Raw genomic sequence first — 26,402 nt, forward strand, 5'->3', positions numbered from 1 at the left:
ATAATTTCTTCCACTGTTTTGCTACACAGATCCTGAGTCTTTCTTTTGTCTGGTAAGGCACTCCAATGTTTAAAATTACTCTCTGAAATAAATTGATCTTGCAAGTTGTTATGAGGAAAAATTTCCTAGCTTAAAAGGTATGTGGATCTCATCCGTGTTTCACTTTAAATAGGGTACCTCTTAGGTAAAACTATGAAACAGATATAACTTAACTTCCACTACTCTTAGCAACAAGCTCTCCATTCTGTAAGTCTCTCTTCCTTCCCCAAGAGAATAGGGCATGAAGGCTTGGGCAGAGGAAAGAGGTTGTGGAAAGGCAAACATCTGATAAACTCATTTACAAACCAGGCATTCATGAGCCTTACCCAAAGGATTTATTTGTGTTCTTAAAAAAATTTCAGTCATTTGCAAAGAAGCCATTTTCAGGAAAATGTTTACTTTGAAACACGTAGGTGGCCACATACTCTGCTTTTATATAAAGATAATCATCTCTGATTGTGGGCTCAATATTATAGTATTCCAGATTAGAAATAACCAGTTCCAGCACCATACGCTGAAACTAAGAAATTGGCTGTGTACATATTGGTAAGCAAACAGATATTCTAATAAATAATAGTGGCAAACCCAGATGGATGTCTTTTTCATTCTAGAAAAAAACAGGATTTCAGTTTGCATGCCATGCCTTTATAGATATGCATGCAATTTTTTCCACAAACCCCAATTTTTTAGTCTTATTAGTGTTACCTAACTACCTCCTTAGAAATAGGACAGTGGAACTTACTTCTCCATAATAAATAAGGAAGAACATATTTTACCAGTAAGAATACTTGTGAACAAAACAAAGGCTCATGTCACCTCTGCAACTGTTATGAATCATAATATCACAGAATTTGTGGGCTCTTTATCTCTTACAGATTGAATAACTGATTAGCAATTTATAGTGACTACATCTGTCCTTCGAAGGAAATTAGCAGATTGTAATTAATGACTGAAAAACTCTCAGGGTTCTTGCTAACTATGAAATTGGGCTCCACTGAATATCATAATTTTAATTTGTTCTCTATTAACTACTAAAGAGGAACCACTATAACATGACAACAATTCCCCTACAGAGCTGTTGGAACAAAATCAATCACAGGACCATAGCTGTGAAACCTGGCAAAGGGTTCTACTGAGAGTGCTGATAACGGGATTCTATGTTTTTACTAAGCAACTAGACCCACTCTATTGGCCTAAGGCCTGGAATGATCCCCTTCATTTCCCCACTGAACTCTCCCAGTTGGCAGCAGGTTGTATTGTTACCATGCCCTGGGGGCAAGCTCAATATTACTTTGAAAGTGGAGGTTGATGCAAATAGAATGGAGAGAAATTTCTTGGGCTTAGAGGATATAAAGATGCTTGAAATAAAACAAAGAAATGGAAGGAAATACTTTCAAATTTGGTTAAAAATAGCTGAGAGAAGACCCATCAAGAACAATGGAGGAGGAAAGTGTATTAAAAGAACTGGACAGAGAAGAAGCAAAAACTTGACAGAGACATTGTTAGTAAGGATTTGTTCTCAACAGAAAACCTACATAAAAGAGTATCAATCCTGTCATTCATTTGCCTTCATTCTCTAGCTTGTTGCTGCCAAGGTTTTCGAGTGTTCCAAAACAGGATATTCATTTTATTTGGAAGCAGCTTGGACAGTCCTCTAAAAAAGAAGGAAGCGTGGCAGAAAAAGGAAACACACTTCACACATTTCTGCTCTAGGGAGACAGAAGAAGAGTGCTTCTGACCTTTTCTTGAACCATGATGATTCTTAAAACTCAGAATGTAATGTACTTTTTGGCCTTAAACTACTGCACTGCTTTACTCAGCACTGGAGGATTTACAATGTAATAAAGAGAGTGGAATCAGTTCAAAATGAATTCATTTTTCAAACCTTGATCCTTTTTGGAATTTAAGTTGATGAACACAGACAAGTTTAGCAACAAGTTGACTTCCCAAGAGTCAGGCAACCATACTGACCTCTTATTTTACTGAAATGTTCTCCAGAGCAACAGTGTTATAGATTGTTAGCTAGAAATAAAAGTAAGGGCAGTTATAAACCAGTAAAATCCAAGGCCACACCTGAGGGGTAATGATTCATCACCCTTAGTGACAAACCACTTACACTTATGTTTTTAAGGGTCTCTGGTCTTTCCAGATCAAAGGAATGAGGAATTATGTATAAAGATATTACCTGGAGTAATAAATTTAGAAGAAAATGTCTACCCCTAGAAAAAGATACAGGAGCCAAAAGCACAGTGATTCAAAAACAAACATTGCAGATATGAAGCACTGATTAGACTGTGTTACACAGACTTTTCCTGGACGGTTACAAAAATAAAGTCCATCCATCTGTCAAAACAACTGCTCCATGCATGAAAATTAAAACAGAACTGAGGTGTTTTTAACTAACTTCCGATAATTATACTTTCTACAAAAGAATATGATTTACCTCCAATTCCAATTACCTCCTTGCATGTTCTTAAATTCTGGATGGAGCAGTTAAATTTTACTCTAAGTAAGCGAAGAGAAAAGGAGAGAAGACTTGTGAACGTGAACAATCTCTATTCAAATATATTCAGTTCATGATTAAATCAAACAACTTGTTCTGGCTCAACTACAAATCAGTCCAAAATGAATGGGTAGCATATAACATTGACTCAGGTCAGTGAGAATTCATGTAAAAAGAAAAAATGCTTCTATCCCATCGATAGTTTATGTAGAAATATTTTGGTGCATAATCTAGCAGCTGGGAAAGCAAAGGAAATCTTTTCCTATCGTGATGGGTGGATACATTTATGCCTGAAAACCCATTAATAAGCTTAATTCCTGAAGTTAATCTGTTGACTTTCTTTTTCTCTGGTCAATTTATTTGGCAAGCTAGCTGAATACTGGAATCTTCATGCCAAAGCAGTAATCCGTGAGATTGTTCCTGTCACTCACTTTATCCCTTCCTCTATTTAAGCTTTTCCACACTTATCTGGCAATAATGTTTAGTCTTTTTTTTTTTTTTCTTTTAACCTTGTGCTATTACAGCTGTAATCCGATCATCCATAATTGCGTCTTTCTAATACTTTACTATTCACTAAAGGATGTTAGAAATCTCTTCTCCAAAGAGGCTTATCTAATAAAACTAAAATATAAACCATGTTGTAATTATGATATTAGCCTTCTAATGTTGAATTTGTGACTTGGAATTTTTTTAACATTCACCTTTTAAAGTGATGAATAGGCAGTTCTGTCCATTTTGGGAGGCATTTTTACCATCAGTATTTAGAATATGCCATAATAAAATGAATTGAACTTTCCATATCAATGCTTTTATATTTTTTAGAGATTTAAAATAATACTGATTCAACTAACACAACAAAGTTAGCAATATTACATAGCCAGTAATTTTGGTATGTAAGCATATTCATATTAATTGAACTATATCACCATTAAACCTATGATAACTGAAAAACAACTTTTAAAGTGGCTTGAATTATATGATTAAACTAAATGAAGACTCTCTGTATAAGGCTCCCAAATTATTTTACTTAAATGTCCATTGCAGTTAAGTGCCCAATTTGACTGCTCTTTTCCCTCTAGATTGACTATTTGTTTTGAAGTTCTAGAAATATTGTTCAAGATTCTATAAACATTTTTCTTTCAAATTACTTGAAACCTTCAAACATGTTCAAAATGATTATCCACATAGGCACTATAGACCATGCTATTAGCAAAAGCTGACCGCTGTGATTTTCTTTTATTTAAAGGAGTTCAAAAAAATTCACTTTGAAATTCTGTGTGGACCATAGAAGCTTATGGTATCGATTTTTAGGCTTATGTTTTCTTTTATATTATACTGTCACTCGGATTCATCATGATGTGTGCCATTCATTTGCATGATTTGGCTGTGGTCCATTATATGTACCTAGCATAACCTTTCTTTATCTCATATTACAATAAATGCAGACAATTGCAAATATTCTGGGAAATGTACATAAATATGTTTCCTACCAAACCAGGAAAATGATGAAGTACTCACAATCCTCATCCTTATTTCAAAAATGATATTCAGTGGTTTCCAATTTTATGCCCGGGGCTGAATATTTAGTGTTCATGCCTTAATGCAACCAAGTCATTTGTTTACATCAAGTAAGGAGAGTTGCAATCTAAAGGAATTTATTGTGGACAAAATTATTTGGCATATTTAATTCTAACATACATGTCTTTACCATAACAGAAATCATTACACATAAAAGAGAGATGAACTGCATCTTTAATTGTACGTGAGATGTAACCTTAGGAAAAGACAGAAAAACTGAGCCCATATTTTAGAAGAATGCTTGATTTCATTCACATCTACCTCCTTTCTACCTCCTGTCTTGCCTAATATCAAACATTAATTTCTGCTGGAGTCCTTAAAGTCCAAAGTACTAAAGTCTGTTTTTTTTTTTTTTTTTTTTTTTTTTTTGAGATGGAGTCTGGCTCTGTCGTCCAGGCTGGAGTGCAGTGGCCGGATCTCAGCTCACTGCAAGCTACGCCTCCAGGGTTTATGCCATTCTCCTGCCTCAGCCTCCCGAGTAGCTGGGACTACAGGTGCCCTCCACCTCGCCTGGCTAGTTTTTTGTATTTTAGTAGAGACGGGGTTTCACCATGTTAGCCAGGATGGTCTCGATCTCCTGACCTCGTGATCCGCCCGTCTCGGCCTCCCAAAGTGCTGGGATTACAGGCTTAAGCCACCGCGCCCAGCCCTAAAGTCTGTTTTATAGTTATAATATAAAATATTATCTTAATGAATCTTATAATAATTGGAGACTCTAATCAAGTTTAGTGTTTGTTACATACACACTGATGTATCACTTATTCAAATGCAAGTGCCTACGGCATATTTCACATGTATACTCTTGTCCTCTTCTTCCTTTTTTCATGACCAAAAATGTAGTTGATTTAAAAGAAGATTAAAAAGTAGAACATTCAGAAAGAAAGAACTTTTGCAATATAAAAAGGTTTGAAAAGAAGTCAAGTGCCCACAGGGTAAATGAACTATCAAACCAGAGTTGTGAGACTGTCTTATAGGCTGAACTCCATTTTCTCAAAATTCATACCTTGAAACTCTAATCTCTACCATCTGGGAATATGACTCTATTTGGGGATAGGGACATTAAGGAGGTGACTAAGTCAAAATGAGGCCCTTAGCATAGACCCTAATCCAACCTGGCTGGTGTCTTTATAAGAAGAAGAAACTTGGACACATAAGGAGACATCGGGGGCATGAGTGCACAGAGGAAGGGCAATGTGAATAGGCAGCAAGAGGACAGTCATCTGCAAGCCAAGGAGAGGAGGCTCAGAGGAACTCAACCCTGCTTACACCTTGAACTTGGACTTCTAGCCTCCAGAACTGGAACATAAATTTCTGTTGTTTTAGCCAACCAGTCTGTGCCACTTTATTATGCTAGCCCTAATGGAGTAATACAAACATTAAAAAGAAAGTGGGTAATTGGAGGCAATCTGCTGCTTAGTCAAAAGATACTTAAATTTACCATTGCTTAAAATATTTTGACCATCAGAACATACATGGTATCATAATTTTGTCACCCATAAGCCAACTTTGGATCTTCTGCTTTGTACAGAATTAGATATTAAAGAGGACATTTTACAAATTCCATTTTTTTCTGGCATAATTTTATTATTTCTTCAAATATCATCCATATATCATAATCTTCCCAAATATGCACATATATGTGGATATTTGTATGTAAACTGTATGTATATATCAACTTGTAGAAATAATTTATGCATGCATTTAAACTTCAGAAATTCGGAATTTTTAAATTGATATTTATTGATATGTAATGAAGATGTTACTTATTCAAGGATATTTGCATTTGAAAAGGTATTCTCAAAAACTTTAAGAAAAAATATGTAGGGCAAAACGAACAATTTCATAATGGTGAAACAGAAATGGGGGTAATTACTTGTATCAATCTTACACCTTAGAGCAGGGGTTCCCAAACCCCAGGTAGACTGGTACCAGTCAGTGGCCTGTTAAGAACAGGCTGCACAGCAGGAGGTGAGCAGTAGGCCAGCCAGCACTACTGCCTGAGCTCCGCCTTCTGTCTGATCCGCTGCCGCATTAGATTCTCATAGGAGGTTGAACACTTCTATGAACTGTGCATACAAGGGATCTAGGTTGAGGTCTCCTTGTGAGAATCTAATTAATATCTGACGATCTGTGGTGGAACAGTTTCATCCCGAAACCATCCCCTTTTTGGCCCATGGAAAAATTGTCTTCTACGAAACCAGTTCCTGATGCCAAAAAGATTGGTGAACCACTGCTTTAAAGTCAGTTAGACATGGGTTAAAATTACTCAGGCATTTTCCATTTGCTGTGTGACTATAACAAAGTTACTTAGAATCTCTGAGCCTGAGTGTCCTCAACTAAAAATGAGATTAACGATATAAGGTTATCCAATTCTTTTTTTTTTTTTTTTTTTTTTTTTTTTTTTTTTTTTTTTTTTTGAGATGGAGTTTCGCTCTTGTTGCCCAGGCTGGAGTGCAATGGTGAGATCTTGGCTCACCGCAACCTCCATCTCCCGGGTTCAAGCGATTTTCCTGCCTCAGCCTCCCGAGTAGCTGGGATTACACGCATGCGCCACCACCCTGACTAATTTTGTATTTTTAGTAGAGACAGGGTTTCTCTATGTTGGTCAGCCTGGTCTTGAATTCCTGACCTCAGGTGATCCACCCGCCTCGGCCTCCCAAAGTGCTGGGATTACAGGCGTGAGCCACCGTGCCCGGCCCCAATTTTTTTTTTTTTTTTTTTTTTTTTTTTTTGAGACGGAGTCTCGCTTTGTCGCCCAGACTGGAGTGCAGTGGCCAGATCTCCGCTCACTGCAAGCTCCGCCTCCCGGGTTTACGCCATTCTCCTGCCTCAGCCTCCCGAGTAGCTGGGACTACAGGCGACCGCCATCTCGCCCAGCTAGTTTTTTGTATTTTTAGTAGAGACGGGGTTTCACCGTGTTAGCCAGGATGGTCTCGATCTCCTGACCTCGTGATCCGCCCGTCTCGGCCTCCCAAAGTGCTGCGATTACAGGCTTGAGCCACCGCGCCCGGCCCCCAATTCTTAAAATAATTAAACTTCACTATCGTTTGGATATTTCTCTGACTGCTTAACTCTCACACTCTTCTACATATTATGCCATTTCACAAATTATGACGAGCTCCATTATGAATAGTTCATTGTTTGAAAGGATGCAGTTAACAGAGTTTAAGCCCATGCTTAAACAGAGACAGATTTTTAAAAATTGGTTTTGAGTATTACTTTATGCCCATTTCAGCTACCAAGGGCAATTGCATTTTGTTCAATAGAATTTATATGAAATCCTAGTCCTCTGGCAGTGAAGGCTTATAAATTATAATCACTCTTGTTATCAAAGCAGTAAAAATGCCATGATTCATTGTCCCAATACAACAGCAAATACAGCATGCGTTAGTCAATAGCTGTGGCAGAATTGTATTGTGCCAACTGAAATAAGCTAGAAAAATATTTCCTCAAATTCCCTTTCCTGCAGGTTGGTTTAGGCTGGCTATCAATGAAATCTGCATGAGGTTTGGGAGGTATAAATTAAGCTGCAACCATTACACTCCCCAGGTTGTTCTGATCTGCTGGCCACATTGTTAGCGTGGGCAGTACCAGGGCTTCCAGGTCCTCTGGCTTCCACCAAATCTCATTTGTTAGTTTCTACCAGACTGAGTCCTGATATTTGTATAGCTCCATGACAAAAGGCATCCGTTTCTTCTTTAAGTCACCCAAATCGACCCAAACAAAGTTAGAGGTAGTAAAAGACAGACTCTGGTCCTAGTTTATGCTGTGGGTCTCAGTTCGTCCTTACTCTTCCTACTTCATGTCCGGCTTTTCTTCTATAAACATCAACAACTATAGTTACCTACAACAACCTCACACCCACTACCTGTCTCAGGCAGTAGCCTTCCATAGAATTCTTCACCAGCTCTCATGATTATATAAGGTCTAATTCCCATAATAGAACTCTTTCTATATCAATCACACAGGTGGTCTCCGATAAAACCATTATGAAAAGATACATCTTACAGCCATAGACTAGCTGATTGTGATATGTAATATAAAGGGAAGATAAATTTGACCTATTTAAAAACACACACATGCTCACTGTATGAACTAATGACTAAAGGTCATTAGTTAATAATTTTATTTACTTGTAAATATGAAATATTTCTGCTTTTTAAATGCATATTAAAATCTATAATCAAAAAGTTGTATTAATGTTGGTATCATTTCAAGCACAATACTGAAAAACCTATCTTTTAGCATTGAATACATGTGGAATAAACACATGCACACATGTATGCATACGTAAGTTACATTTAACACCATGAATAGCATGGATAGTACAGTATATTTTGCACCTAATTTGAATGGAACAGTGAGAAGCTTCAGGAATTTTCTGCTCTTAAAGCCAAAAGCCAAGATTCTCCATCTCTAGAAATAGTGTGTCAAGTTTTCAGAGCTACCATAATTTTGCAGTCTGTTTTCCTTGCTACCAACTAAAAAGGCAAAAAGTAAGTAGATGTATATTAAAATTAAATGGCAGAACTTCGGGAAAGTTTCATGAGGTCCTGCAGACATAAGAAGTTGATGATTTTTATTGTTATTGCACAAATGAGTTTTACTGTTATTGCACAAATGATTTTTACTGTTTTTTTTTACTAGGTCAAGTAAAAGGAAAACAGTCAAAAGTTGGTGATGGCATATTTGTCTTGAGACATAGCATATCTAAGTAAAATATTATTAGAGTCCCTGTTAAATACAAGATATGATGGGCAGTGTACTCTCAGAAATGAGTAGAAATCCACTTATGAAGATTATCAGACACATATAGAAGAATACTAAATACAAGTATTAGAAACTACATTTCAGTGGGACCTGGATCAACTTGCTAAATATGAGGAAAGAAGATATTGGCCAAAATCTTTTCTCCTGAAGGAACTGGTCAAATCACGATAATGGACCTTCCAGATTGTAAAATACTTACTGTACTCTAAAAGTATGTACACTGATGCACGGATGAATTATGGTGTCCAGTCAAATCTAAATAATAATTCGTTAACTAATGCCAAATATTTCATCTTCATTTCAGCCACTTAAGGACGCAATTGAAATTTCCAGTAAAAAGAAACATAAATCAAAATCTCCAAATCTTCTGAAAGATTTTTATAAAATGTCTCTATTTCAAATGCTAGCCTTACTTTGCATAAATAAATAAATAAATAAAATGCATTTAAATTTTAATCCTGACCTTAAAAGGTTTCCAAAAATTTCAGTTTATCTGTACGAGACTTGGTTCATGGCAAGTCAAACATAATTAATACCAACTTATTTGACTGTATTAGTAAAATATATTAATTCAAAATATGAATACTACCTAACTTCTGAAATAAACTTAATGACAAAGTTTTATTTGCTATGTATCTTTTACCTTATATGCAAAATTTGCTTGTTTAATTGCTTGAAAAGAAATATGGACTTGTAACCAAATACAAGTCACCTAAACGAGTTAATATATGAAATGCATTTAGATCAATACCAGGCATAAAGCAAGCTCTCCATAAGTGCTGGATATTATTATACTACTTCTGAAGGCTAGAGTTAAACTGTAATTATTTGGTTCAGCATATCAGATATTTACTCACAAACAGATATACACATACATATGAAAGATACATACATATGAAAATCTACGCTCATTTTTGTGACATGTGATAAGGCATTTACTGGCGTTCACCAAAAATCAGTTATCCGTACAACTGAAGTGCCATCAAAATTCTTGATGAAAATCGTATTTTAAAATGGATAAACTGACCATATTCTTTCATTTGTAAGATTATCCAGAGTGTCTACATAAAATTGCAATCGATATTTTCAAAAATTATAAAGGGTCTGGGGTTTTACCCTATTTGTAAGATAATGAGTTAGCCTACCAGGCTTTCATGAATACTAACAAAAGATTTGTGACTCAGAGTTCAGAGGTAAAGGACTTTATTACTCACAGAAATAGTACTAGCTAGAGTGTTAGAATTTCTTGTGCTATTTCCACTGGGTATTCGGAGGAGGGTCAGATAATACCTATACATGTGGTGAGTTGCATTATAGGAGAGGAACTCTGGATGAGAAAACCGAAATATTATATAATAGATATAGCATGCTGACCTTTAGATATTGAGGGAGATATTATGTTGATTGCACTGGACAGTGCGCATATCTGCCCTTTGCTTCAGAGGGAGACATTTTCTCTATTTCCCAAGACCATTTGCAAAGCAACGTTCTACTTCAGAGGAAGACACTATCGTAACTGTATAAACAGATTTTTTTAAAGAAACTTAACAAAACAATTTTTTATTATACTTTAAGTTCTAGGGTACATGTGTACAATGTACAGGTTTGTTGCATATGTATACATGTGCCATGTTGGTGTGCTGCACCCATTAACTCGTCATTTACATTAGGTATATCTCCTAATGCTATCCCTCCTCACTACCCCCACCCCACGACAGGGCCCGGTGTATGATGTTCCCCACCCTGTGTCTAAGTGTTCTCATTGTTCAGTTCCCACCTACGAGTAAGAACATGCAGTGTTTAGTTTTCTGTCCTTGCGATAGTTTGCTCAGAATGATGGTTTCCAGCTTAATCCATGTTCCTACAAAGGACATGAACTCACCCTTTATATGGCTGCATAATATTCCATGGTATATATGTGCCACATTTTCTTAATCCAGTCTATCATTGATGGACATTTGGGTTGGTTCCAAGTCTTTGCTATTGAGAATAGTGCCGCAATAAACATACGTGTGCATGTGTCTTTACAGCAGCATGACGTATAATCCTTTGGATATATCCCCACGTGTGCATGTGTCTTTATAGCAGCATCACTTATAATCCTTTGGGTATACATCCAGTAATGGGATGGCTGGGTCAAACAATATTTCTAGTTCTAGATCCTTGAGGAATCGCCACACTATCTTCCACAGTGGTTGAACTAGTTTACAGTCCCACCAACAGTGTAAAAGTGTTCCTATTTCTCCACATCTACCTATCCGACAAAGGGCTAATATCCAGAATCTACAAAGAACTTAAACAAATTTACAAGAAAAAAATCAAACAACCCCATCAAAAAGTGGGAGAAGGATATTAGCAGACACTTCTCAAAAGAAGACATTTATGCAGCCAACAGATACATGAAAAAATGCTCATCATCACTGGTCATCAGAGAAATGCAAATCAAAACCACAATGAGATACCATCTCACACCAGTTAGAATGGCGATCATTAAAAAGTCATAAACAGTTTCTTTAAAACAGTGTGCAAAAAGGTAGTCAGGACCTCTGCTTATAAGATGTGAGAAATGTGAAGAACCATGAAAAACTATATTCCAACAATTATACATGAGGATTTTGAAATTTAGTGTAATTTTATTATTTGATAGACTCCTAAATTAGAAGGTAATTCTAATTATTCACTTAATGCAGTTTTATTATGTCTCGATGTATCCAAAATAAAATTTAAAAAAATTAAAAGTTAGAGTCAAATTTGACCTTTGAAAAAGTAATGAAATTTAAGGGTTGACATAGGCATTCTGGAATGCACTGTAACTTAAGATGCATGTGCAGCTTTACATTCTCAATTGCATTCACTTGGCAAAAATTAGTGCTATTGAGGTCCTGAAATTTGAGCCACAGTAAACATGATAGACATTATAATATATCATATCATTAAGAGGAGTAAAAACTAAGGACAAATATATAAAAATAAATCCCTCAAGAATTTTAAAAAGTCTCAAAGTTCAGGTGCATGATACAACACTTTGAAATGTATCCAAGAATCAGAATGTTATGAGAGTCTGCTTTTTTGTTCCTCTCAGATGGTTGAAATTTTGATTTCCAATGATGTTCAAAATATTTCTAACAGTCATACGGTTGCCATTTGGTTTTATTGAAATTTAGTGCAAAGAGAGATGGTTTAGTAGGATAAACAAAGAAGATTCAAAGAGCTATTGATTCAAAACAGATTCTTTCACCAGCTTAGAATGTATTCAGCTTTCATTTGCAAAACAGGGTCAACGAAGTTAAGCCATCAATAGAAATGTTACTGTGTATAACAAAGTGAATTTTAAGCACTAGAAAAATACCAAAAATGGGAGCAAAGGTGAATAACAGCAGCCAGAATACAGGTATCTTGACTGTATTTATTTCCTTATCCAGGGTCTCTGTCCAATAGTATTATATGCTGTATTATATGTATGTTTTTCAAGTAACAGCTCTCAAGTAACAGCAATGGAAAAATTCATGAGCATTTCACTACTCTAACGCTAAAAATTCCATAGTAATTTGAAGGTTTAGAATCTACAATACGAAAAAAGACATATTAATATGATGATTTGTTTCATATCCTGTACATTCAGTTCTACAAGAGAAAATTAAATTTAGATGAATATCATAAATGTCATCACCAGCACAGGCACGCACACACTCTAAATAGAAAAAATATATAAATATGCACAAAAGCAATATTAAAAGAATAAGGGTTATCAGATAAAATATATATATATCAGATAAAATATATGTATTTAAAATATACAATTTATTTCTTATTAATATATATATTTTATCTGATGATGATATATATATATATATTTATCTGATAACCTGATATATATATATGAGAGAGAGAGAGCAGAAAGCATAACTATGTGCCTCAAGCTACAGGCTTGCTCTTTAACAACAAAGTCCATTCTTTGTGTAATAGTTGCTTGAATTACAGCTGTTGATTTAATATATGTGTTTGGTGCAAAACTGGGCAGAGAGTAATGACGAGTTATATTATCCCAGCTGCCTGAGGGAATGAGGAGAGGTTTCGCTTTTCTGTATGATACCATACTCAGTGACACAGAAACTATGTAGGTTCAATCCAGTGGCATGTCCTGGCTTCTGGTTTACTGTGTTGTCATAGCCATAGGAATGAACTTTTCCTTAACTAGGCCTAAGAATGGCCCACTCTAAAAGTGGATAAGATTAACCAGTGTCTTGACCCCTCTTTTCCTATTGTAGCCTTCTATCTGACAGTCCTTTACCCAGTGTGACCTGTTTAAAGGCACTTCATTTCCAGTGGACTTTTCAAGGAAATCAGTAGGAAATGGTAAGCACCCGCTCCGGAAATCAGGGATAACAAGTAAGGAGGTTGTTTGTTTACTTTACTGTAAATGTTCAGGTCAGTTCCTATTTTGGTTACAATCCTGTCTTGGAGCCCTGATGGCTGCCACAGCCACTCACACCCATTCTTGTGGTTTTCAGTATTACGCGAGCCCTTCGAAAGGAATCGTTGTCCGTAAGTCACAGCTGACTATTATTTACTCAAGATACAGTGCAGAATTTCCATCAAACTGTCCTTGTATCACTTTGGAAATCAGATGTCAAATGAAAGAAAAAGTCTCTTTCTTCTTAATATTTATTTCTTACTGTTTATTTAAATCATTGTTAAAAATAATAATGCTATTTATTTTCTTATGTTTATTAAGGAAGGGATGTTACAAATCCCAGGGAGCCATCCAATAGCTATTTCTAAAATCATGTATTAAGAAAGAAATGCAAAAATTGCATCTGTAAATTAAAGTCCAAAAATAATCAATGAATGCCATGAATCATCTTGAAGTGCACAAAATATGTAAACTGAGGCATTACTTAAATGAGGTTAACTGAAAATGAAAATACATTTTAATAAAATTCTAAATGAATAAAATATACCTTGCATAAAAAAGTATGAAAAGCAATATTAAAGGATCTATAAGGGTTATCAGCAAAATAGTATGAAATATATTTTCATGTTGAGTAGAACTGGAAGAAAAATATATTTCTCCTTGAAATAAAATATATAAAAACTTCTCTTTTCCTTTCACTATATAAATCTTAATGGAGAAAAATCAAAATCTTGATTTAATGCAGAATATGAAGAAATACCAAAGGACAAATATTTTATAATGTTACAATTAATTAATTAATTGATTTTTGAAAACATTAGTAAGGCAATATTATCACGCCATCGCACTTTTAAAAATGTGTGTCTCTCTATGCACCTCTATCATAATGATTTATATTTTTTCAGAATCCTTATATACAAGGTACTGTGAAATGATCTGGTGTCACTCTCTCAGATTCAGCAAACTCCATGTCTTAGATCCTTTTAATTAAGTTCCATAAAATTTGTAAACATTTTTAGTAAGCGTGGAAAAATGCAGTGAAGTTGCTTTTCTCCTTTGAAAGTATTCTTGGCCGGGCGCGGTGGCTCAAGCCTGTAATCCCAGCACTTTGGGAGGCCGAGGCGGGTGGATCACGAGGTCAGGAGATCGAGACCCTCCTGGCTAACACGGTGAAACCCCGTCTCTACTAAAAATGCAAAAAAAAAAACTAGCCTGGCGCGGTGGCGGGCGCCTGTAGTCCCAGCTACTCGGAGGCTGAGGCGGGAGAATGGCGGGAACCCGGGAGGCGGAGCTTGCAGTGAGCCGAGATCACGCCACTGCACTCCAGCCTGGGCGACAGAGTGAGACTCCGTCTCAAAAAAAAAAAAAAAAAAAAAAAAAAAAAAAAGAAAGTATTCTTGACTAGTCTGGCCAACATGGTGAAACTCTATCTCTACTAAAAATACACAAATTAGCCGGGTTTGATGGTCACCTGTAATCCCAGCTACTCCAGTGGCTGATGCAGGTGAGTCTCTAAAATCACGAGTAAGTGATTAAGTTATCCTCCGCAGGGCATTGTGGATCATGAGTTTATTGCGGCTGCTGAACTAACTGCATTTGGGCTAACCGCAAGAATCCCTTAGTTGTTTGTATTAATAACAGGGAGAGAGAGGCAGAGATAGAGAGGGAGAGAGAGGAGAAAGTTCCATAAAAGATGTGGGAAATGCCTTGAGGTGAATAGTTTTAGAAATCACAATCATAAAATACATCTGCTATCTCAGTCATTGAATGAGTTGATCCGATTATGAAATCAAATATGCTTGATTGGGTTGATTCAATCGTGAAATCAAATAAAGCTTCAGTTTGTATTATAATATGCAGATAATTTGTAAGATAACTAGATAAGCATGGTTATTACCTTCAACTTTCAGACCAAATCAAATTCAGAACAATGAAACACTGCAGTAGTCACGACTGTTAAGGAGTATTGAATTAATTTCATTAACAATGTTTTCACTTAGAAATTGTCCATACTACTCTATTACATATACTAATAATAGCAATAATGACTAACATTATATTTATATTGTTAATTATTAATATCTCAGTTACATAATATTTTGCATGGGTTCCTTTGAGCCTTACAGGAATTCTGTGAGTTAGTTATTTTATTTTACTTTTTTTTTGTGAAACAGACTCTCGCTCTGTCACCCAGGCTGGAGTTCAGTGGCATGATCATGGCTCACTGAAACCTCCACCTCTCGGGATCAAGCGATTCTCCTGCCTCAACCTCCCCAGTAACTGAGACCATGGGCACGTGCCACCACGCCTGGCTAATTTTTGTATTTTTAGTAAAGACTGGGGCTTCACCATGTTGGCCAGGGTGGTCTTGAACTTCTGACCTCAAGTGATCCATCCTCCTCAACCTCCCAAAGTGTTGGGATTACAGGCACGGGCTACCATGCCTGGATGAGTTGATTATCATTATACTTACACAGTTGATGAGCCAGAAAGGTAATATATTTGTTCAAATCTATTACTTATCATCTGTGTGTTAATGGGCAAGTTCAAATCCAAATATTCCAATTGATATCACAACATCATCAGGGACACTGAAATTTTGATCTCAATGTCTAGAATAGTACCCAAAACATCCATAAATTTTTGAATGTAAAGATTTTTTTTTTTTTTTTTTTTTTTGAGACGGAGTCTCGCTGTGTCACCCAGGCTGGAGTGCTATGGCCGGATCTCAGCTCACTGCAAGCTCCGCCTCCCGGGTTCACGCCATTCTGCTGCCTCAGCCTCCCGGGTAACTGGGACTACAGGCGCCGCCACGTCGCCCGGCTAGTTTTTTTTTTTTTTTTTTTTTTTTTTTTTTTTTTTTTTTTTTTTTTTTGTAGTTTTTAGTAGAGACGGGGTTTCACCGTGTTAGCCAGGATGGTCTCGATCTCCTGACCTCGTGATCCGCCCTTCTCGGCCTCCCAAAGTGCTGGGATTACAGGCTTGAGCCACCGCGCCCGGCCGAATGTAAAGATTTTTAATGAAGAATCTGAATCATTATATTTCCTGATCAAGCATAGGAAATCATTCTATTTTCTGATCAAGATCAAGAAAATGGGAGTAACTATATCTGCCTCATAAAGCTATTGTTGAAACTACATTTACTAAATGCTAGTTATCATAGTAATTAGTAAAGATTCGATTTTAACAGAAAGGGAGAAGTTTGCCTTTTCAAAGGTAATAGCTGTATATAGGTAAATTAGCCATTTCTATTCATCCTCAGGTATTATCTCACTGAATATTTTAATGTAATTTGTTCATGGTAAATGTAGCTTTTTGATGTTAATAGATTTTTGTTTCTTCAGTTATACTTTTAGCATTATACTATTGAAGTTTTTTCTACTTTTCGAATAATTTCCACAAAAACTATTAGAGTTGTTTCTCACAGTGATATATATGTTGTCTCACTTAATAGATGAGAAGCTAAAGCCCTAAGAAAGTTAGCATACTTGCTCACTATATTCATGAGTCAGTAGGAGTACCAGCACAAAATTCTCAACCTCTCTGGGTTCTTACTTCATTGTGCTTTCTATTTACTCCTTTCCAAAAGTTTCAAATTATGCATCAGCTAGGGATAGTATAAAATTTGATAGAACACACTTTTTTTTTTTTTTTTTGATCCACTGTTACATAACCAGAAAAACGTTTGCTGTACTATGAAGGTGTAAAGTGACTTTCATTTGACAGGTTCTCTCCTTACCTAATTCTAGTCAGACTCCCCTGAACTCTCTTCACAAGAAGGCCCTGACTTTCCATGTTCATCTCTGCTCGGTCCAGTTTTCACAACAATCCTGTTTAGTCAGTTTACAGAAATTCACCCACCGTTGATACGTGTGATCAAATTCCTACCCCACTGCCCTACCTCACTGTCAATATCTTATCACCCTGGCCTGCCTTCAGTCATAATCCTGTCTAATCAATTTACCCACAATTCCCATTACTCCGATGTTTCCTCTGGGCAATTTTCCACCCACTGACTCCCACTTTGCTTCTTAGCTATAAATTTCCACTTATCTTTGTATTCAGGATATCCTGTATTAAACTCAATCTCTTACCCTCATTACAAAACTTCATTGTAGCAGTACCACTGAATAAAGTCTGCCTCACTGTTTTTAATACGTGTCATGAATATTTTAACGTAATAACTATATATTTAATATGCAATTTTCAAGGATGAATTTCCCATGTTTGCTAACGTATAGGCATTAAAGATGGGGGATACCTTTGCTTTGTGATCCTCTACCTAACTTCCTTCACCTATAGGCAACATTGCTGCTAGATTGAGTCAGTCTTTTCCCAGGAACTCAGATTCCCTCTAAATCCTTCTAAACATATACATCATTGTAGGCAGCTGTAACAAATCAATCAAGTTGTCCCTTGAAAATATCTATGTATCTATACACATATGTACAGTTTGATTTACGTCTTTAGGCAACACACAGAATAAATTTATTCTAAATCCTAATACTTTTAAACACAGATAAAACTTTTAAACATATTGCTTTGTATTTTAGACATCCCCAAATATCAATTAAACACAAAATTATATATTTTAAAAATTCTGTAATTCATTTTAATTAATTTATTTAAATGATTATAATTACTTTTCATGATCTGTGCAAATACTGGGCTATTCCTCAAACCAGTCACCCACTTAATTTTCCTGACAATTTACTTTACAAAAAATGGTCTCTGTCTTTTAACAATGGTAAAAACATTGTACAGATTTCTTACTATTCATCTTTCACTCCAAAGTGCCTAGGACAATTCCTATTACATGGTCCTTTTCCAACCCATATTTATTTAAAGGATGAGTACATGGAAGGAAAGGAGAGAGGAAGAAAGAAAGGATGAAAGAAAAGAAAAAAGATGGAGAAAAGGAAAAGGAAAGAAAAGAGATAAAAGGAAAAAAATGGAAAGAAGAAAAAATAGGTAATTTAATTATGACTCAGAAATGGAAACATTTCATAGCATTTCAAGAAGAATTCAAGAGGAATTAACATAAAAATCAACCTGTGGAAAGAACCTGACTTATTGAATATAAATATGTATGCTACAAAATCACATTTTGTTAATTAATTTTTGCATATATAAACAGCCAAAGAGACCAGATTTTTGCTTTATTAAGGAATATTATTTTTATATATATTCTATACATAAGTCTGTCAGTGTTCCAAAATTGAATGCTATCATTTTGTTTCTCAAGAGTGATTAAGTTTAAAAGTAAAATGTGGTGCTTCATAGAACACTAAACAAAAATAGATGACAGAGTAATAAATTACTATGTCATTACTACAGGTAGAGCATCCCTAATTCAAAATCCTGAAATCTGCAATCCTCCAAAATCTGAAATTTTTTGAGCACCCACATGACCCACAAGTGGAAAATTCCACACCCGACCTCATGTGATTAGTCACAGTCAAAATGCAGACACACAGCAGAGTTTTTTCAGCATCCCTGAGGGGAAGATAAAATTACCTTTAGGCTATGGGTATACCATGTATATGAAAAATAACTACATTTTGCTTCTAGTCTTGGGTTCTATCTGAAAGATATCTTATTATATATATGAAAAGATTCTAACCCCTTCCCCCCCCCCAAAAAAAAAAAAAATCAGAAATTTGAAACACTTTGATCCCAAGCATTTTGAATGAAGGATACTCAACCTGTATAATACTTTAGTAGGTTAATGCTTACCAGGATGTCTTTTCCAGCCCACTTGCATTCATCTCTTCTGGTGTAAGATACTGGCCACACAATCTAAGGACAGAGAATAAACATTGTTTTATGTCAACTAAGTTGTCTAAGAGATCCAACACCATATAGTCTTTTAGATGACATTGGGGCAACTGAAGTAAAGAAAATTTCATAAAGACTCTTTCAGGAACCTTTCACTTTAGATCTTCCAGTGGCGTCAGTTAATTGGTGTGAACATAAGTCACTGATTCTCCATCTACCCAATAGCCTTTGCTGTATAAAAAAGTTGAGCAAGAGAGAAACTGACACATACAATAGATCTAAGCAGTGCAGTGTGGCAAGAACTGGCACACAGATTGGGAGAGGGAGATCTTGTTGAGAGGATGTGAGAATTTAGTGAAGAGAAGTAGAAACTGGCATAGAATATGGCTCAGATTTTTCTAAATTGGCCTTTATCATGAAATAGTGATTTTGTAATTTTAACATTTGGGTGCTTTGGATACATTTCCCTGAAACAAATCTCAGCATAACATTTTAGAATAAGTAACTGAAAGGATTAAAAAAAATACTTAGAATGGAAACTTCTCTTTTTTCTCCTCTTTACTGTTTTTGTTTTTTTTTTGGAAAGGGAAAATATTTATAAGTAACATGGTATATGTTAGAGAAATAAAGGTAGATTGAAGAAGCAAACAGATAGCTCTAAAAAACTATTACCCTCTCTAATGTGGGCTAAAAGACTAGTTGAGAAACAATTATTTGTATTTTTATCCCTCATATTTAGTCTTCATCCTTCCAGAAAGTCCCATATTGTGTGAATATAGTCACAGTAGTAGATGAACCATGATGTTAGTGGTGGCTTGGAGGACAGTGGATTCATCCCCCCAACAATATTAATCCAAATACTCTCATTTGATTTTAATATAAAATCCCCTGAGCAATTCCAATGACTCCTATCTGTATAGGGGCAGAACAATTTGTTTTTTATTCATTTTTCCTTTCTAGTGATATTATTAATAGTTAATTTCAGTGGGAAAAAAAGTCATATATAAAAAAACAGAAATGGTGGCACTTAATCATTCGTGTCTGCTGGAAAGCTTTTAGTCTAAAATGACTGATTATCATTCATTTGGGAACCTCTAGATAATTCTTTTTTTTTTTTTTTTTTTTTTTTTTTTGAGACAGAGTCTTGTTCTGTCACCCAGGCTGGAGTGCAGTGAGTGGCGCCATCTCAGCTCACTGCAAGCTCCGCCACCCAGGTTCACACCATTCTCCTGCCTCAGCTTCCTGGGTAGCTGGGACTACAGGCACCTGCCGCCACACCCGGCTAATTTTTTGTATTTTTTAGTAGAGACGGGGTTTCACTGTGTTAGCCAGGATGGTCTCGATCTCGTGACCTCGTGATCCGCCTGCCTCGGCCTCCCAAAGTTCTGAGATTACAGGCGTGAGCCACTGCGCCCAGCTAGAGAATTCAATATAAATGATCATAAACTTGGGCAAAGGCTATGATATTCAATCTGGAGAATTACAAAGCAAAACAAAACACATTTACAAACAAGGATTTGCACATACAGAAGTAATGTATGATGACTTGATAAATGCATTTCAAGTCCATGTCAAAACAGTATGCCCTAAAACTTATTGGATAGGGATAGGCATTCTTTTTTTTTTTTTTTTTTTTTTTTTTTTGAGATGCAGTCTCACTCTTGTCACCCAGGCTAGAGTACAATGGCTCGATCTTGGCTAACTGGATAGGCATTCATTTTTAACATTAAGTTCTAAATTTGAGTATTCTTTCTATTTTGTGTGCTTTCCTTTTCACATTTGCCTGCATATGTAAATTAAAATTATAGTTGACTTGTTCCACAGGCTTTTACAAAGTAGTCATATAAAAACATTTAAGATCAGTAAACGTATTGTTCTTATAATTAACACTACTCTGACTGCTGAATTTCTATAGTGATTGCTGGGCAATCCCAGCAGTTGAGTCTTCACATTGGATATGGAAAGGCAAGGGGATCTATTTTTATTTAAGGTTTATAATGTAAGAGGGTAAAATATAACTTTTCTCTAGGGCATAACAGTAATAATATATAACAGTTAAGATTTATTGACTTTCATATTCAGCTTTCCAGCTAAATTGTGCTGAAATCACTGATTGTTAAAACATTATACGTTTAAAAACAAAGTTACAACATGTAAATATATATATTTTAAAAGACAAGCTGTTTTCTCATAGTTTCCTAGCTCTTGTTGCTTAATTGTTGAGACAGTATGGACATCATTTTATGATTCTCTGTGATTCTATTATCTAAGTAAAATATTTATAAACAATAATCTGTATAACATTCATGCTAAAAATTCTTAGACGTAAAAGGGTCTTTTAACTTTCTAGAGTTCCAGGGTTAATAATAATAATAATAGCAATTAAAAGTTTAGAAGTCTGACATGAGTAAAATAAATTTTGATGTAGAAATGTTCTTTTGGAGAGCAATTTAATGAGGATAAGTACAAGCCAGTGGAACAAAAGTAAATGTATGTTTAATAGTCTTTTAAGTATTCATTTCCATAAAGAATAATTACTAACATTTTGGTTGGATTTGTTTAACTGTTGGTTGTTGGAATTGTCTTTTTATTCTTCGCTCACAAATTTCTCAGTTAACTATCTAAATTTCTTGTTCTCATTTTCAAAATGCTTCATAATCTATTTTGTACTTTTTCATCCTTATGCCTCTACACTTCCACTCACGGCAGGCCCACTTACACATGTTATGTAATAAGCATTTATGCTTTAAAGAGATCGGACCCTTTTATCAAAGCCAAGAATCTTTCCACAGCTCTTCCAAACCTGAACATGTGTTTTTGCCTCTAAGAGGGATTTGCCTAGTATTTACCCATAAGATTACTAATTTACCTTTACTACTAACCTTGTAAGGTCATCAAGAATTATTAATAACATACCATAAATCTCTTGTAGTGTTCATCACAAAAATAGGTGCTTAGAAGAAAGCTATTTGAACATTACATATGCTTAGGTTAAAAGAAATATTAAAACACCCCAAATATATGTATAAACAGATCTAATATGTATGTATGCATTTATTTATTTATTTATTTATTTATTTATTTTGAGACAGGGTCTCACTCTATTGCCCAGGCTGGAATGCAGTGGTATGATCACGGCTCACTGCAGCCTTGACCTCCAGGGCAATGATTGTCCTGCCTCAGCCTTTAGGCTAGCTGTGACTACACGCATGTGCTACCATGCCCAGCTTATTTGTGTATTTTTTTTCTTTTTTTGTAGCAACGGGATTTCACTATGTTGCACAGGCTGGTCTCAAACTCCTAGACTCCAGCAATCTGCAGGCCTTGGCCTCCCAACCTGCTGGGATTTACAGGTGTGAGCCACCACACCCAGCTGATATAAATTCTTAAGTAAATTGGGTTCATTTGTATAAACAATGTGATATAATTAAAATTAAATAATCTGTTTGTAATAAGATGTTTTAAAAATTAGAAATATACCTTTTATTATTAGTAGAATGATTTTAAACTCAAAGGCAAGCGCTATAACAAGAAGATCACAATTTTGGACAAATCATTTACCTTGTAATTCATTACTTTAAAATAGTTCATTTTAAGTATATTTGGTGAAAGATACTGTGATATATTCTGAGTGTACAAATGGAGGTAGAGTTTTTCTTAGCTATAAAATGGTAAACTTTTTATTTTATAATTTGATTATTTTCAGTTTTAGAAATAATTGAATAGTTTAACCACATTCAGAATATATAGTCACAGAAAAATGTTAAATAAGTTAAATATATAATCTTAGGTATTCTATGCTTATAATGCTATCTGTCTGTAGATATATACATACATGAATATCACAAAATGATAAATCATTATAAATACCTACAATTTTAACTGATAAAATTTCCTAAAATCAATATATCTATTATTTCTTAGTTGACTGAGTTTTTTTTTTTTTTTTTTTTTTTGAGATGGAGTTTTGCTCTTATCACTCACGCTGGAGTGCAATGGCATGATCTCGGCTCGCTGCAACCTCTGCCTCCCAGGTTCAAGCCAGTCTCTTGCCTCAGCCTCCCAAGTAGCTGGGTTTACAGGCGCCTTACTACACCCAGCTAATTTTTGTATTTTCAGAAGAGACAGGTTTCACCATGTTGGCCAGGCAGGTCTTGAACTCCTGACCTCAGGTGATCCACCCGCCTTGGCCTCCTGAAGGGATGGGATTACAGATATGAGCCACCACACCAGACCTATTTTGCGCTCACTTTAAAAAGAATGGTTTTCTTTTGGTGAAACAACAACAAAAATCTGCTTATTTTATGATATTTTCAAAAGACTAAGATAAATATTTATCATTTCAGAAAAACAAACGAATAACCAGTATTTTTAGACAATAGATAACAGGCATTTATTCCTATCATCTGAGAGGGCTTTGGAATCAATTGAATTGAAAAATCAAAATAGAAATACCTAAAGTGATTTTTTTTTTTTTTTTTTTTTTTTTTTTTTTTTTTTTTTTGAGACGGAGTCTCGTTCTGCCACCCAGGCTGGAGTGCAGTGGCCGGATCTCAGCTCACTGCAAGCTCCGCCTCCCGGGTTTACGCCATTCTCCTGCCTCAGCCTCCCGAGTGGCTGGGACTATAGGCGTCCGCCTCGTCGCCCTGCTAGTTTTTGTTTTTTGTATTTTTTAGTAGAGACGGGATTTTACCGTATTAGCCAGGATGGTCTCGATCTCCTGACCTCGTGATCCGCCATCTCGGCCTCCCAAAGTGCTGGGATTACAGGCTTGAGCCACTGCGCCCGGCCCCCAAAGATTTTTAAAGTTTGCATATCACAATTCTAAAATATATTATAAGTGTATTACCATTTTATTTGACTCTATATATAATGAATCAAATTTCTTTATGCTGTGGTCAGATTTTTAGTGTTCAGGTAATGGAAGAAAAGCAAATGTCTTAGGTTTATGCTATACTCTATTAAAAATATAAATCAGCTTTGAATTTAAAACTGCATTTTATCCCAAAAGCAACACTCTCCAACCAGAAAAAAAAGCTTGAAAAAATTCTGTTACTTCTGAAAAATCATCACCAAATCTGTTGTTGGTTGTGAGTAGTTGGGACATACCAGTTCAAAGCCCACAATGTTAAGAAGAAAAACTAATACAAATAGAAACAGACAGGGATGTATTCTAAAATGAATATTCTACTATTACCTTTATGAAAGCTACTGCATAAAGACCTTTATTCTTCAGATAATTATTATCAGAAATAATGACTGTGATAAAATGGTTCACTTAGACATACCACATGTAGACTTAGTAGCACAATTTTCACTAATTTGTCAATCTATGTTTTTATTTTTTAAACTGTATAGCTTATAAAAGTTCCGGCACAGTGGCTTCCGCCTGTAATCCCAGCACTTTGGGAGGCCAAGGCGGGCAGGTCACTAGGTCAGGAAATCAAGACCATCGTGGCTAACATGGTGAAAACCCGTCTCTACCAAAAAAAAAAAAAAAAAAAAAAAAAAAATTAGCCGGGCGTGGTGGCAGGCACCTGTAGTCCCAGCTACTTGGGAGGCTGAGAAAGGAGAATGGCATGAACCTGGGAGGCAGAGCTTGCAGTGAGCCAAGATCACACCACTGCACTCCAGCCTGAGCGACAGAGCGAGACTCCATCTCAAAAAGCAACAACAACAAAACAAAAACAAACAAACAAAACTGTAGAGCTTATTAATGAAATAAGCCAGAAATAGAATAAAGAATAAAGGTAGAACTTATATCCTGCTGATGTCTGCATGACCACATTTTTAAAAAAACCTGATACTTTGATCTTCTAGATCAGAGTATGGCAAACTCTTTGTTTAAAGGGCCAAATAGTAAGTCATTTCTGTAGACCAGTTGATATCCTTTGTAACTACTGAATTCTGCTGTTGTAGCACAAAAACAGTCACAGGCAATATGTAAATAAATGAGAGTGCTTGTGTTTCAATAAAACTTTATTTACAAACACTGATAGCATGTCAAATTAGGCATGTGGGTAATGGCTAGATAAACTCTTCATTTTCTGGAAATACAGAGAAATATAAATTTATACCTACACACATATACATAGTTCATGAAGTCAATTATGATGTATTGCTACAATGGTTCAAGTATTTACTTTTATGTAGGAAAAACAGATATGAAAGGATAAGCTGAAGTTCATATTTCTTATACTGATTACCACAAATACTATGGTTTCATCCTTGATTTTTTTTATTTATTGCATCCATTGATTCATTATTGTCATTTTTACTTACATCAGAAAATACAAAATATTAATTCAAAACAACTTTCTGTCAGTAATCATGCTTTTAAATAGCTAGAGAATTATCTATGACTTGAGATGCTTCAAAATATAGTGCATATATTAGAATACTGGTACCTTTTGAAAATCCTTGATATTAACCAGGTTGAATGAAAATATGTGATCCTTTGCTCCAACATACAGCCTACTCCGTTCCTCATCCAAAAGGAAGGTATGATAACTGGAGCTGTTGGCCAAGCCATTGAAAGTGATCACATTGTTGGATTCCAACATTTCTGCAAGGTAACAAAGCAAAACATTGGGTATTAATGTGAAGCACTATATAAGCATAGACTGTTGGTACATGGTAACCTGACTATATTGACTGTTGTAGCTATCAGTCAGTGCTTATTCTTCAGGGTACTAAGAAATATATTGGAACCGGAACCAAAATGTGTACCTTTTCCTTTTTTTTTTTTTTGAGATGGAGTTTTGCTCTTGTTGCCCAGGTTGGAGTATAATGGCACAATCTCGGTTCACCACAACCTCTGCCTCCTGAGTTCAAGTGATTCTCCCACCTCAGCCTCCCAAGTAGCTGGGATTACAGGCATGCACCACCACACCCGGTTAATTTTTGTGTTTTTAGTAGAGACTGGGTTTCTCGATGTTGGTCAGTCTGGCTTCAAACTCCTGACCTCAGGTGATCTGCCCGCCTCGGCCTCCCAAAGTGCTGGGATTACAGGCGTGAGCCACTGTGCCTGGCCTGCATTTTATTAAAATGGGAGTTATATTCCTATTTGCTGGTTTCATACTTAATATGGTACAGTCCTAAAGAAGAGAGGAAGAGAAATACCTATACTTTAGTGACAGGAACACTTTCAGATTAAAAATGACATTAAATTTAAGTCCACTTAAATTTAGGACTTAATGTTAGGAAGGTAATTGTTGGCTTCTGCTGCTAAAGATACGTTTTGCTCAATGCACACACACACCTACACACACACAACCCCTCCCCCACCATGGGATAGAATTTTTGAGGATTCTCCAAAAC

At 35.7% G+C, this 26,402-nt stretch overlaps 1 protein-coding gene across 1 annotated transcript in view; it reads right to left on the bottom strand.

The window, feature by feature from the left end:
* SEMA3A (semaphorin 3A) overlaps positions 1 to 25,645 on the bottom strand; it is a 161,359-nt gene extending 135,714 nt beyond the window's left edge. Inside the window, exons 1-2 of the mRNA XM_030933411.1 lie at positions 25,490 to 25,645; positions 19,041 to 19,103 (exon numbers count right to left, since the gene is read on the bottom strand). Of these exons, the coding sequence (XP_030789271.1) occupies positions 19,041 to 19,103; positions 25,490 to 25,645 (219 nt within the window). The remainder of the gene's footprint in view (positions 1 to 19,040; positions 19,104 to 25,489) is intronic.
* Positions 25,646 to 26,402: the final 757 nt, after the last annotated feature.

This window comes from Rhinopithecus roxellana, chromosome 6, assembly GCF_007565055.1.
Source record: "Rhinopithecus roxellana isolate Shanxi Qingling chromosome 6, ASM756505v1, whole genome shotgun sequence".
NCBI lineage: Eukaryota > Metazoa > Chordata > Mammalia > Primates > Cercopithecidae > Rhinopithecus > Rhinopithecus roxellana.